Source organism: Peromyscus eremicus, chromosome 1, assembly GCF_949786415.1.
Source record: "Peromyscus eremicus chromosome 1, PerEre_H2_v1, whole genome shotgun sequence".
Taxonomy (NCBI): Eukaryota; Metazoa; Chordata; class Mammalia; order Rodentia; family Cricetidae; genus Peromyscus; species Peromyscus eremicus.
Genome location: NC_081416.1, coordinates 125,923,764 through 125,938,151, shown reverse-complemented (window position 1 = coordinate 125,938,151; position 14,388 = coordinate 125,923,764). Strand labels below are relative to the sequence as shown.

General features: G+C 40.7%; 1 protein-coding gene across 3 annotated transcripts in view; it reads right to left on the bottom strand.

The window, feature by feature from the left end:
- Mctp2 (multiple C2 and transmembrane domain containing 2) overlaps positions 1-14,388 on the bottom strand; it is a 206,263-nt gene that overhangs the window by 163,269 nt on the left and 28,606 nt on the right. For all 3 annotated transcript variants that reach the window (XM_059272997.1, XM_059273001.1, XM_059273005.1), the window contains exons 4-7: positions 10,473-10,615; positions 9,490-9,566; positions 9,006-9,117; positions 5,038-5,073 (exon numbers count right to left, since the gene is read on the bottom strand). In XM_059272997.1, the coding sequence (XP_059128980.1) occupies positions 5,038-5,073; positions 9,006-9,117; positions 9,490-9,566; positions 10,473-10,615 (368 nt within the window). The remainder of the gene's footprint in view (positions 1-5,037; positions 5,074-9,005; positions 9,118-9,489; positions 9,567-10,472; positions 10,616-14,388) is intronic.

The window sequence follows — 14,388 nt, the reverse complement described above, 5'->3', positions numbered from 1 at the left end:
GGTGGGGCAGCTGTTAGGGTGGGCCAACCCAAGGCCCAGGATGTGGATCTGGGTGGTAGTTGAGCGGGTCATTCCAAGCCATTGGGGACCATCCCCTCAGATGATGGACAGAGCCAGCTCTCCTAGGCCCATGCCATTGGGTCCAATTCTCCCACACCTGTGGTGCGGGGTGGCACAGCCAGGTGGGTCTGAGTCAATGACTGTGGCTCTTGATACCATTGAATGCCATGCTGATGCCAGGGGTCTGGGCTACCATCTTGGGCCATGTAGGTGTCCAAGGGCTGCTCTGATACAGGGGCCATGCCAATCTGGGTGGGCTGCACTGCCACCTGGGGCCATGGTGGCATCTGAGCCTGTGCTGCTTCATGGGACCACGTCTGGGTCCATGGTCCTAGTACAGTCAGGGTCTGTGACGTCTGTGCCCCATGGTGCCACCAAAGGCCACATGGATGCCTGGGGTCTAGGCTATATCCTATGGCCATGTTGGTATCTGAGGGCCATGCTGCCACTGGGGCCACGGTGTCATCTGGGCAAAGAGCTATGTCTGGGTCCATGGTCTTACAGCAGCCAAGGTCTGTGTTGATGTTTATGGTTCCTGATAACATCAAAGGTAATGCTGATGCCAGTGGTCTGGGTCACCACCTATGGCCATGTTGGTGTCCAAGAGCTTCACAACCACAGAGACCATGCCAATCCTAGTGACTTGTGCAGCCACAGGGGGCCTGGTTTAGGCTGCTGCCAAAGGCCACGTCTGGGTCCATGGCCCTACAGCAGCCAGCTGCTGGGCTGACGTCCATGGCTCCTGTTGCCACAGGGGGTCATAGGAACCATGCATGTTGAAATTCAAGGGCCATGCTGAGCCAGTCCTGTCCCTCACTGGCCCTGGGATAGCTGTCCCTGCCCCTCACTAGTCACTGTAGCAGGAGAGTTGGTGCCCCCACCTCCATGAGAGAGCTGACACCAGCACTCGGAAGAATGCTTTTTCTTGCAACAGGGATTCCCTCAGACTACTCCCAGGCTCTCACACCAATAAGGCATGGGGAGTTCACATAGAGAAATGTGTATAGTGAGACGTGTTCATCCAGACAGTAGATGGCAAGACACCCATTTGGGTAGAAACAGCTCCTTAAGCCTAACTACCAGCAGACAACACAATCATTAAACTTGCCCCTCTTCCCAGGTTTGATTTGATCACAGAATAGCTCGTTAATGATAGACAGTAGACAGACAGACAGATAGACAGACAGGAGGCCCTTTCAAATTCTTTCACTCTCCTCCCTCAGTCGAAGTTCCTCTACATCAAACACTCTTTGTGCCAATTTCTCTCCCCGTACCAAGCCAGCTGGAGCACAGATGATTAGGAGACCTAGAAAGTGTAGCCCGCAGAGCTCAGCCTCCACAATAACAGACAGAAACTGCAATAAAAGAATATAAAGCCAGACGGGCCAAAAGTTGCCACTACTAGTCACGTAATTTCATAACAGACAATAAAAATGTTGCACGGGTGTAGGTCCTCTCTTATCGTAGATGGCTGACGTATTAATGTGTGAATCAGAAGGTCAAAAGAAGAGCCCTGAGAGAGTGTGTACTCATCCCCATGAAAATGCACGTGAAATCCATAGCTGAAGAAACCTGTGTTCAGACAGCTTTACAAACCAAATGAGGAAAGCCTCCCCCAACTCCATGTGCGTGAGTGTGCATGTGTGCATGTGCAAGTGTGTGTGCATGTGTGTGAGTGTGTGTGTGCACATGTGAGTGTGTGTTTGAGAGGGAGAGAGGGAGGGAGAGAGGGAGGGATGATAATAGAGCTACAAGGTGTCTAGGTACTGTCACAGATACGTGACCTCCACTTCTAGTCCCCTTTCTGTCCCTTCTTGCATTAAACTGTTTGCTGGTTGTAAGTGCTGTGAGTGTTCTTGTGTAGAGCTGCAGCAGGCATCACAGTACACCACAGTGAGTCTCGGAGCAGCCTTGCCCACACTGAGTACTACCCAGCAACAGTGCAAAAGACAGAGATGCCAGTCCATGATCTATTATATCAAACCCCGAATTCTCCATCAGACACTCATTTTAAAAGATTTTCTGGGAGGAAGCTAAGCCTATCTTAAACACTACCCTTATATATCTATCACATTGAAATCTAGGGCAAAAATAACAAAGACACACTTCTAAAATGAGCCACAAGGATACACTTATTCAGGAACATTTGAGGTAATTCAAAAATATAAGACTTATAGAGAAAAAGAAGCAACCGTCTAAATAAAGGCATATATGAATCAGATTGAGGTTTAAATCCCCTGTTATGCCATAGGTAGCACAGAAGTATAATTTTCTATGTTCACAGCTAAGCAATCTTTATCTCAGACATTTCCTAACATTAAGCATAACATGAAAATCTTAAAAGAGAAGGTGGAGAAATGGTTAAGTAGTTAAGAGCATTGGCTGTTCCTCTAGAAAAACTGTTCGCAACCTTCCTAATGCTGCAACCCTTCAATATAGTTCCTCATGTCGTAGAGACCCCCAACCAGAAAATTGTTTCATTGCTACTTCATAACTGTAATTTTGCTACTGTTACGAATTAAAAATCTAAGTATCTAATATGCAGGATATCTGATATGTGATCCCTGTGATCCCTGTGAAAGAGACATTTGACCCCCAAACAGGTTGCAACCTGACCCACAGGTTGGGAACCACTGTTCTAGAGAATCCAAGTTCAATATCCGGCGTCTACGTAGCAGTTCACAACCATCTGTAACTGCTCTTTCAGGGGATCTAACTCCCTCCCCGGTCTCCTCAAACACTAGCCACGCATGTGGCCCACAGATAGACATGCAGCAAACATTTATACACGTAAAATAACAAAATATTATTTTTAAATTAAAGAAATTTGTGGTTTAAGAGTATCAAAAGGTAGATGATCAGAGACTTTTATTCGTGTTTATACAGTGTTAATGGCAGTGGGTGTATAATTCCCCGGTGGTTCTTTCTCGTAAGCCAAGTTACAAGCTATCTCGCTTTCCTGCTTAAACTGCATACTTCCCAATGCAAAGAAAGCACCATCACCATTAAGTGTTCCCCAATGTATAATCTTCATGTCTCACATATGAATATCTCTAGCATTCATCAAGCTTTACTTGTCTGGGATTTTACTAAACATATGTACTGGCTTTGGGCATTTATTACATTCCTGAGCCCAGCACACTGAAGTCAAAATTCCAGAAAGAAAAATAAGAGCAGCGGCTCAGCCTCAACACATAACTCTGTAGTATCTATATATAAATACTGCTCTCTGGATCCTCCGTCCCCTTCATAATTTTGATATCTTTATCCAAGCCGTCGACGTTTTTCCTACCCCTCTTCGTTCCTTCGGCCATTGTTCCATAACCTCTCCTGTCCTCCCTGGACTCCAATATTCCCCAGGCTCACAATTTCTGTTTCTCGCCTTTATGTTCTCCCACAAACTGCCGGTGCTCTTCCACAGACTGAAGCTCCCTAACTAAAGATGGTTATTGATGTACAGTACCGGTGTTTTAGTGCAGCAGCCGAATCAATAAAGGAGAAAATACTGCTTTGTCAGGCTTCACCAAGGCATTCTGGGAAACTTTACTGCTTTGGGTGGTTACAGCAACTCTTAAGGCAGAGAGTGAGAGCTGGACTCCCTTCTGTGGTGAGAAATGATGTTCTCCTACCCTCTAGTGACTATAAAGGAATAAGACAAAGGTGGAGAATGTTGGAGATGACAGCACACCGTTATTTATCGTGTCCTCATCTGTTTCTGGACATGGACCAGGGTGCAAGGAACCAAGTGAGATGGGAGGTTGACCATTTCCCCCTTCATAGTTCTGTTTACATGCTTAAAATGTAGATGCACTATAGTCAGTGTGGACACACTACAGTCAGAGTGTGGCGTTAGAACGTTGACTCCTATGGATTCTGAGTGCAAGACAGTCTCAGTCTCTCCTCTCTCTCTCTCTCTCTCTCTCTCTCTCTCTCTCTCTCTCTCTCTCTCTCTCTCTCTCTCCCTCCCTCCCTCCCTTTCTTTCTCTCTGTCAGAAATATTAAGAATTCTTGTTCTTGATTACAGACTCCATATTGTATAGAGAAGTAATCACCTGAGGTATTATACAGTTAAAATTTAGAAATTGTGTGTATGTACACACTCATTCATATACAAGTGATTGTCTGCACAACTTCTTTCTACCACAGGCACGGATCAGCCCTCACACTCAGAAATCAAATCAGACAAAGAGCCTGAAGTACCACATCATTTAACTAGGATTCAACATCTCTGGATGTAGAGTAGTAAGAACTGCTAACTTGAGTTAAAAATACTTTGGTGGTGGTGGTGGGAGGGGTTCCTTCTAGAATAATTTTCATGTTTAGTTACCTAATGTATAATTTTCTAATTTGTTACCTTAATAAATGATTAAATTCTGAATGCTTTCATTGGTATTCCCACTTGCACAAACTGTAAAATACTATACACTTGCTTAGATATAGTAATGATGTAAAACCCACCAGTACTTCATGATATATTTAAAATAGTACCATTGTACATTGAGAAGATATGGGAGAGACTGATAATGGCTGGCACATGTTTTTCTAGTCTGTATTTTGCCCCTGAAGTACTCACATTGGTTTCTCATGGCAAAGAACTTCCTGAAAGGACAGCATCTAGCCATGCCACATTCTAAGTGTCCCAAGCTTAATGAAGTGTAAAATTCTAACACCCCTCATACATACAAAATGTCACCACTCAAACAAGTGCAAGTTCGAACATCTGGCCATGCCTTCACTTAATGAAACTCTAAAGAAAGGGCCTTTCCTTTTTATTCATTAAAACAATAAGAGGTACAGAATGCTGATACAAATCAAGTCTGAACAATACTAATTTTATATATGTAGGTATATATGTGTATGTGTATATGTATATATGAATGGATGTATGTATGTGTATATCTGTATATATATGAATGCATGTGTGAAAAAAGGAAGTTTTATTCAGATTATATAAAAATAAAAAACAAGTAAATTTACCTTGCTGGCACTTAACCGCTTCCGATTTGACCAACGCTTCATTGTATAGTGAAGATATAAAAATGAAACAGAAAAAACATTGAATCATTTATAACATAATTAAACTACTTTATATTACATATGATGCATATTATATTCAGGTTATTATCTCCCAAATTTGAAAGGTAGCCCCTGCCATCACTTATCTCTCCCCACAAAAAGCTCATGGAAACAAGAAAACAAGAACAAAGGAAAATCACACTTAGGTAGTTATACACATCATTTTCTCATAGTATTCAGGACAGATCAGCAATGGCAGACAAATATCATTCTATCTCAATAACATTTTTTCAATTAAACGAAATAATACATTTCATCTCCAAAAAGGAAGATTATGTTTCTCCCACTTACAATGTTTAAGTAGCATTGTAAAAATATTTGTAAATTATTAACTAATGTTAGTTCATGTTTGGATCATCTATAGTTTTTGCTATCAGAAAACAAAATTCTATTTACTTTCATAGGTTAAATCTCAATAGTCAAAAATAACAGAAAAGAGTGCAGAACTTATGCCATATGGAAATTTGTTATTTTATAACCTATTTAAAAAAGAAAATACTAAAAACTTTAGAATCACCATTGTCCAATGAGATTAATTTAGTTGATCTAGCAAATGTGTGAAGAAAGAAAAAAGTTTTGAAGGTCAACACATTTCACCCTATTCTTTTCTGATCCCTCTTTTGTCATGCAAAGGCTGCTCTATTTCATCTAGGGTTGAAATTTTATTTCAGCAAAATCCATCTCCTCTCCCAAGTCAGTATCCAGTACCACAATGCTCTGCTCTCGCTATCTCACTAACTAACTGCTTGTTAAAACGTGGTTACCTTCAGGATACTGCAATTGAATTATGAAATCTAAGCAGACCACATTTACTATAATGTTCAAGGAATAGAAAAAATGCAGGTAAATGATATGTCTACTTTGGTACTATTTCTCCTCAATCAATACAAAACCTGAAAAGGAACCAATGGTCAAGAGAAGTCCATTCACATTCCACTGGCCAGCCATTAGGACTGGACAGAGAGAACTTGCAGGTTCTCGTTAATATTTGTCCTGGGGAAATGGTGAGGTCATTATTGTGCACCTGACCTAGTTAAGGTACTACAATGAAGGTTTGAAAGAAAATGCTCAGGCATTTTCTCAATAAAAATACCAAGTATTTTCATTTAATCCAGTCACAGAAATTAATGACAACCTTATAGGGGTATAAAGCTATTGAGTCCTTTTTTGTATAGCCTTGATTTTTTTGTAGCCATCACAAAAGATAAACCAAATTAGGACACTAACATGATATCTACTTTACTGTAATGCTACAAGCTACCATATACTGAATATTTCTACCCTGTCTGGAGCCATAGCTGGTCATGTCAATCTCCATGATGCTATAAAACAGGTATCTCCATTCTTATCTCACACATGAGGGAAATCCTCAGAGAGGTTAACTGACCCTGTGGATTTGACTGAGACATGGTGGATCTAGGAGTCAAACACAGATAGTTTGATGACAAGTCCACGATTTTAATTATGAGCCTACTCCTCTCCAAGAAAAAGAAAGTACAATTTACTCGGGCTTTCAGTCAGGGGGATACACCCTACTTAGATGTACAACACAAAAACAAGCTGCACATTTTAAGTTTTTTTTTTTTTTGTCTCTTTGGTTCTAAAGCAACAAAATTTCCCTCACTGATGGCTAGAAAAATTGGTGCAAAACTGAGAATCCAAAGTGGAACTCCTCTACAGTTTACACATAAGTGGTAACGTATAAACCAAGCATTCTAATCACATAAATCTACTGCCCTCGTCCAAGGGCTTGTTATTTCCACTTAAAAACCCAAAATAAACACACATTTTAATATCCACTTAATCTTAATAAAAAGAACAAATGTTTTCTTCTATCTAGTATACGCAAATGGACCATGTTAGTCCTGTAAGTACTATATATATATATATATATATATATATATATATATATATATATATATATATATATGTATATATGATGGCTATATATGTCTCAGAACAACTCATTCCTCCAGTACTGTCCCTTTGGTTATGCTTAGATCAAGTATGTAAATAGAAAGGGAAATTACAAAGCAAAGTAAATGAGATAGGCAGGCTTCCATGTGCTATTGCCTTGTCATTATATAAAGCCAAGCACACTTGGCTTCTGCTGGGCAACGCATACAGAGAACACACAAGTCAGCAGAGACGCTGGCGATCTCAATAGAGGAGGTGTGGGGTGCTGCTCAAGTACTAAGAGGGGCCAGGCTAAGTTAGGTGAGACAATGGATACTCTTGGGACTTGGAAAAGACACTCTGAGATGTATCACAAGTGCAATTCCCAGTTGCATCTTGCGTTGTTTGCTCTGCAGTTTGAGATAAATCAAAATCAAAGAGTTAATACTTGAAAATTCCAAATGTGGTGATATTGAAACGCAGTTGAAGTGCAATAAGATTGTTGAGCATAGTCTAGTGAGCTGTGTAAAAATTCAAAAGGTGCAGCCATTTTCATGGGAGACATCAACTTTACAGAAGTCACAGAAGAAACACTAGCTGTCAAGTGTTCTGCCATGAGCATTTGGTTCCAATACGTATTTATATCGCATGTTAATTTAGGCTAGCACCCACCTCAAGTCACCCACCACCTACTATACACTTGAACAGTGAATCTGGGGCATAGATTCTGAAGCAACAACAACAACAGGATGAAAATGAAGGTAAAGAAAAGCCCTGGACAAAGGGGGACAGAGAAGACAACGCTGTCTTCATCATATTAACAGTTTCCTCGAGGTCCCAAGTGTGAATAGTGTTATCTTAAGTATAAGGAGAGTTTTAGTCTGTTATTTTGTAAGCAAATTAACCTAAGGAATTCAAATGATAGAAGGCGAATGTTTACTTGACACTCTGACAATTGAAAAACTCATAGTACACTTTTACTATTCCTATTACTAGCTAGCTCCTAGGAGTTTACTAGTAAATTAGTAGTAAATTACTAGTTATGGTTTTCATCATGAAGTTAATTACAACAGAAAGATTAAGCAATAGCTAAAATGAAGAATATTTACCTCAATTTAGAAAGTATTATTAGAAACCTAATTTGCAAACAGGCTTCAGATTTTCATATTGGATTCCCTGTAGGATCAAATGTAACATATCTATTCTTCCTCCAGGAACTTCTTTAGTTTGCTTTAAAAAATATCTTTCAGTAAATTGTAATAAAACACATTGTGCTCTTATTTTAATTATTGGAATTATGATGTGCAACCCATGAATATGAAAATGAGATTATGATTTCCATCAGCATGTTTACTTGTAAGAGCAGACTTTCTATCTTATCTTAACAAAATCGAACGCTTCACTGATGGTGCAGCATCACCACTATATAGTGTGTTAATGAGAAATTTCCATGTGATAGAAAAGAGAACATTAAAATTTGCATTTTTCACAAAAGCACACCCAGTGGAAAAGTTAGCAGCTAAAAGCAACAGCCAGTAAAGAAAGCAAAGGACACAATATATTGCAAGAGGGCACTTGATCACTTCATAATTCATGACGTAAACATTAAATCCTGGAAGCTGCCTGCAGAGCTGAATATATGAAAGGCAAAAGTCACCCAGAATCTAAAAATTACTAAATGGAAGCCCTGATACTTCAGGAAACTATATTTTCAAGTGGCTTATTCAGGCAAAACACACACTGTCTATGAGTTTAAAAGCTATCCTAACCATACCTTAGTCAGCCAGATAACTTCTTATTTCTCGTTGCCTGGCCAGTGGTTCATGAGAAAGAGTGTCAATAACTGCATACTGACACTCCATGCAATTATTTTACTTCTCCCCTTAATGTACAATTGACAGTCATCCTGCCTGCTGGTCAGTCATCAAAGATCCATCGCAGTGGAGAGGTTAATCAGAAAGGTTCACACTTACATGCCTCTTGAAGTCACCCTGTTTCACAACTAGATTCAAATTTAACACAATCACTCCCATATCATCTTCTAAACTGTTTGGATCTTCCAGTTTTAAAATATATTCAGTCGTCCTGCAAGCAAAAACACAACACTTGATCGTAACATTAATTGGCAATATTGCAGGCCTGCTAAGCTATCCAAAGCTTAAGGCAAAAGCCTACTACCTCTGCATAAAGATTAGACACAGCGGGGGGGGGGGGGGATACAGAACCACATTTAATGAAAATATATTTTCTGAGGGTGGAAGAAAAAAACTCTGACATTGTCAAAGTCCACATTGGTTAACTGGTCTCCCTGCTTTACCACCAAAATAAAGTGTAAAAACATGTTTTAAGTTAAATTATGGATCTCAATAATTTAAAAACCCAAATAAGCATGATTGAATATGAGCATGGGTTTCCCCTAAAATTCACTGATAATGATTCAAGGTAAAAGAATGATACCTGTTAAGTTCAAGGTCCCTGAGAATGACAAAGGCGGACCCCATGAAGTCAGACGTGGTTAAGTCTCGATCGTACACCTGGAAATCAGGGAGGACATTAGCACACAGGGCCGTCCAAAGCAGCTGGCTTGATCAAATGACTAACATATAGAATAGGCTGGGGACTCGGACATTCATCGTTCAGTCCTTACAATAATTTGCAGTTGAAGAAAACTGTAGTCAAGCCTACACAGAGATATATATCTTGCCTATTTTGCCAGCCATGCTCGAAACAATAGAAAAAGAAAGAAAGAAAGAAAGAAAGAAAGAAAGAAAGAAAGAAAGAAAGAAAGAAAGGAAGGAAGGAAGGAAGGAAGGAAGGAAGGAAGGAAGGAAGGAAGAAAGAAAGAAAGAAAGAAAGAAAGACGAAACATTTAAGGCAGTGGTCAAATACAACAAAATATTACACACAATGGACCCTCCCTGTAGTTTAATTGGCCTCTCATTAAAACTTAGCATTTTCCATGGTGAACAGATCTGCCAATTAAATAGAAATTTGCTAACGATTGTGCAGCCATCCCATTCTACACTCAACTCGCACAGTTGAAACCCAGATGTTGTAGTCATTGATGCTTCCACCTGGTAACTTGAAGCTCTGTTAAGTATAAAGTTCTTTCTAATGAGAACAGTGTCTACACTTGTCACCACTACAGGGCCAGTAATAACTCTTCCACATTGAGCAAGTGTAAATAGAGCCAATAAGGGCATTATTTACACAGTACACGGTGACTTCATAGCATATGTATCTCCTTGATTTGAGAGAAACACAGTTTCATAAAGAGTCTAAAAAAAAATTCCTCCTACAGTATTAAATTTTCAATCCAGCCTCAGGGAAAAATGGAGGGATTAATTGAAGCAAGTGCACATTTAAGGAGGCCCTGAGAGCTACAGAAGAATATAGATTCTGAAGAAAGGAGCTGACTGGAAAGCTGTCAGGATTACTACCTTCACACGAAGCTTTTGATCAAGGCTTTGTATCGGCAGCACAACTATCTCGTCCCAAATCGGGTTCAAGTTCTTATATATGACTTTACTTTTGTACAGCGTCTTCCCGTTCAGCTTAAATTTCACATACGGATCACTTGTGCCTTTAAAAAGGAAAGAGAGAACAAGACAGAATTTTTAAAATACACATAGACATCTGACATCTCTACCCAGTCAAGATTCTTCCCACAGTCCCCAGGCCTGAAGCAAGCCAGGAAGCACACTGAGATGATGTCTCTCTGCGGAGGGATGGGAAGCCCTAGATGTGTCATGCATGGGGAGGGGAAAACGCTACAGTTTAAGGGTAAATGATTAATTCTATTTTGTCTTTTAGTGGTTGAATATGAATGTGCTCTCTAGGCTTTTTATGTGGTTTCATTGTGGATACATCACCCCTCAATAACCCACAAAAATTCGAAAAATCAAGTCAGTGTCAGGAATCCTGGGGAGAAGCTTGCCCCTCCTAGGATCGGCGTTAAGTCCATGAAAAGGGAAAGCAGCCATTTCCAAATATTTAGCAGATGGCCGATTCAATCCTATCTTTTTATACCTTAAAATATAATCATAACAAATAAACCAGTCTCTGCAATCACTCATTCAAAAGATGACGTGAGGGGGCTCAGACTGGCACCAGGGGCGTAGAGATTAAATCAACAGAGTGGCCATTCTTCGCTGCCTCCTCGCACCTGCACCAAAGCTGCACACATTGTCCCCACCCAGGACCAGCACATCAACCAGGCCCTCAGCTGGCCTCAGCACTGACACAGCTGACCTGTGTGGCCCCTCCTGGGGTGCTTTGAAATGGATGCCAAAGGGAATGAATAATATCCCTCAAGTTGCTACCTCCACCCCCTACCCCCCACCCTCACTCCCACCCCCACCCACCACCGCCACACACACAAACTGATGGTAGATCCTCCTCCACATTTCTCAGATCAACTGAAAAGAAGAGAAGCCTACATACATAATGCATGAATTATGTATTGCGCCTGTGTGTTACATGAGTGTGTGTGTCATCTAACATGCCCAGGATATACTTGCTCATCTGTTATCAGGTGAGTGAAGAAACAGGAGCAAATGAATAATCAGCAGCAAGACCAGGGAAGGCCAGCTCAAGAGGCTACTAAGACGAAACTTGGGACTTGCAGAGTTATGGCACTGTGGTCCATCTTGAAACCCAGCCCTATGAGGACAAATGCAAGGACCCACCATCTAATTCAGGGCCCCCAATAGGTTCCAAGAATATCCATTGAAATGAATTTCTGATATGAAATTCAAGCCAATACCATCTACAAATATTATATCAGAAATTAATTTTAATTAATTATAAAAATTAATTCCACTACTTTTCTGCAAACATGTCATTAAGAACTACGGTTCTTTATTTCAATAGTTTGTCACCTAGGCCCCTTCTTAATGTTCCCATGTGGCCCCAGTAGTAAAAACCACAGAAAAGTAAATGCAATACATCCCCTAGCTATTTGAGTGGACGGTGGCATCACTATGCAACTGGACAGTGTACATTGTTCAGTGTTAATAGCCTTACTAAAGCAGGAATTTTCTGGATTAGCATTCCAGTAATGCATGGGCACTAACTTTAAAACAAAGAAATTAAAATAAGCTACAAATACCGGATGTGTCCAATTCTACCGTCTTAAGATTGGCAGTGTAGGAAGAGAAGCCCAGACCTCATTCAAAACACATACCCGTGTTGAGCAGTTTTTGAAGGCTAGTAAAAAAATAAATGTATTCACAGCCACTCGGTGGAATTCATACCGGTGAGTGAGCATCTGCCTACCCCCTCCTTCAGCAGCTTGAGAGAACACCTCTGGCTGGTCAGGATTTAACAATCATTGTGATATATATATAAAAAAAAAGTGGGGGAAAAACTATAATAAAAAGAGGCCTTTAATTAAATGAAATTGCCACTCTGGGATCAGGGCCTTCATGCTTGTCAGCGTACTCTCAAAATAAACATCTCAAAACTCGGCCTCAGTGGTGTCACTTTCTCACAGGCAAGGCATACTGGGTAATCCCCAAGCATCTTGACAGCTACATAATGTTCAAACTGTTTCACGGGTGAATGGCGGCAGTTGCATGAAAGAAAATATTAATGTCTGGAATTAATAGAAAAAAGGACCAGGGTTTACAAAGCCCAATAAGGAAAGAGGGTGTCAAGTTAGTGCAGTGTTAATTGTTGGAGAAAATTTGCTAGGAGGGGGTAGTTCATGGTGGTTTTCTGTCTTCGAGCCTAAGTGCCTGACTGTCAGGGAAGTGGTATCTCAACTAGGCAGGTTCTGAAAAGGGGCCAGCAGCTCTGGAATGCGACTCCCGGATTATACAAATGGTGAACTGACACCTGAATGGGTGGACTTTAACCTTCCCCACTGGGAGCCTGGATACAAAGAGGCTCTTGTGGGAGTTGGTACTTTCAGTGGAGAAGGAATCAGGGAACGTAGAGACCAGGCTGTGTCTCTGCATAGCCTCAAACTCAGACTCTTAGGACCAAGGGCCAGTCATCTTCTCCCACACTACACAGACTGGAGCTTCCATAAACAGAACTTCTACATGCACAGATTCAACCAACCATGGGCACAACACTTTTTTTTTAATATGTAAAATGTGTCCTTACTGAATAAGTACAGACTCCTGTCCTGGTCATTATCCCCCACACAACATAACTATTTACTTATATAATATTGACACTGTGTGAATCATCTACAGATGAAGTAAAAGATAAGCGGAAGTGCATGTAGGTTATAAATGATTTTTATGATAATTTACATATAACACCATATGTACACATAGAAGCATGGCAGTTTATAGACTACATTCTATATAAAGGACTTGCATACTCATGGATTATGGAATCAACAGAGGCACTGGAAATAACCCCTTGGAGGTCCCAAGGGGTGAGTATATCTGCAGTCATAATCCCTGCAGCAGAGAGGCACCAAATCCACCTCTTAAGAACCACTCGAATCACAGTTGTTCCTGCTCATGACCACTAACCTACGGATGGTCACTCTCCCTTGACATGTACCTGTCAACCATGCTACCAGACCACGGATATGTCTGGTCTTTTCCAAGTCTTGCTTTGTACTAGATACCCTGGGTGTTGCCAAGATGCAAAACCTGCTCTTCTGCACCGGATAGTATGCATACCCCACAATACAGCATGGGGCCCAGGTAGTAATGTTCAAAAGAAGTAAACCTGGTGTGGAGTTCTGCTCAGTAGTAGGTAGGAAAGGTGGTTCCTAACTCACAAGTCAGTTGAGGGCTCAAATCAAGGGGGCAAAATTTGAAATCAACCTGGGACCAAACAGGAAAAAGACTGGGGTCATTGCAGCAGGGAGGGAGACCCAAAAAATCATTAGTGTTGTAATACCAAACAAGCAATTCAGTGAACCCAGAAATTAAGGAAGAAAAAAATAGAAAGAAATAGATTCTAACGGGCTGTTTTGAGTCAGAGACCAAAGTGCCCTAAACATACACAATAAAGGTTTAGTTATTATTCTGCAAGAAATGTGGGTGTTTTATTTCCTGTTCCTGGACTTTTTAATTTTAAGTAAAAGTAATATATGCCCACCACTTTGAATGGTACGAAATAAAACAAAGCCTGTGCCCTCAGAGTGGACCCTGATCCCATTCCTCTGCTTTGATACCCATAAGCAGTTTCTTGGGTGTTTTACAGGAGAAAATATATGTAAGAATCATTTTTAAATGACTGCACTTTCTCAAGTAATATGCTATAGTACTGGGGTCACACCAGCAATATGCACCTATGGGTGTCTTTCCAAGGACACATATCCTGGCTGTGCTGTATCAGTGTAGGCCAGTAGTTAATATTTTCCCTGCTGTAGACAGGAGTTCAGTC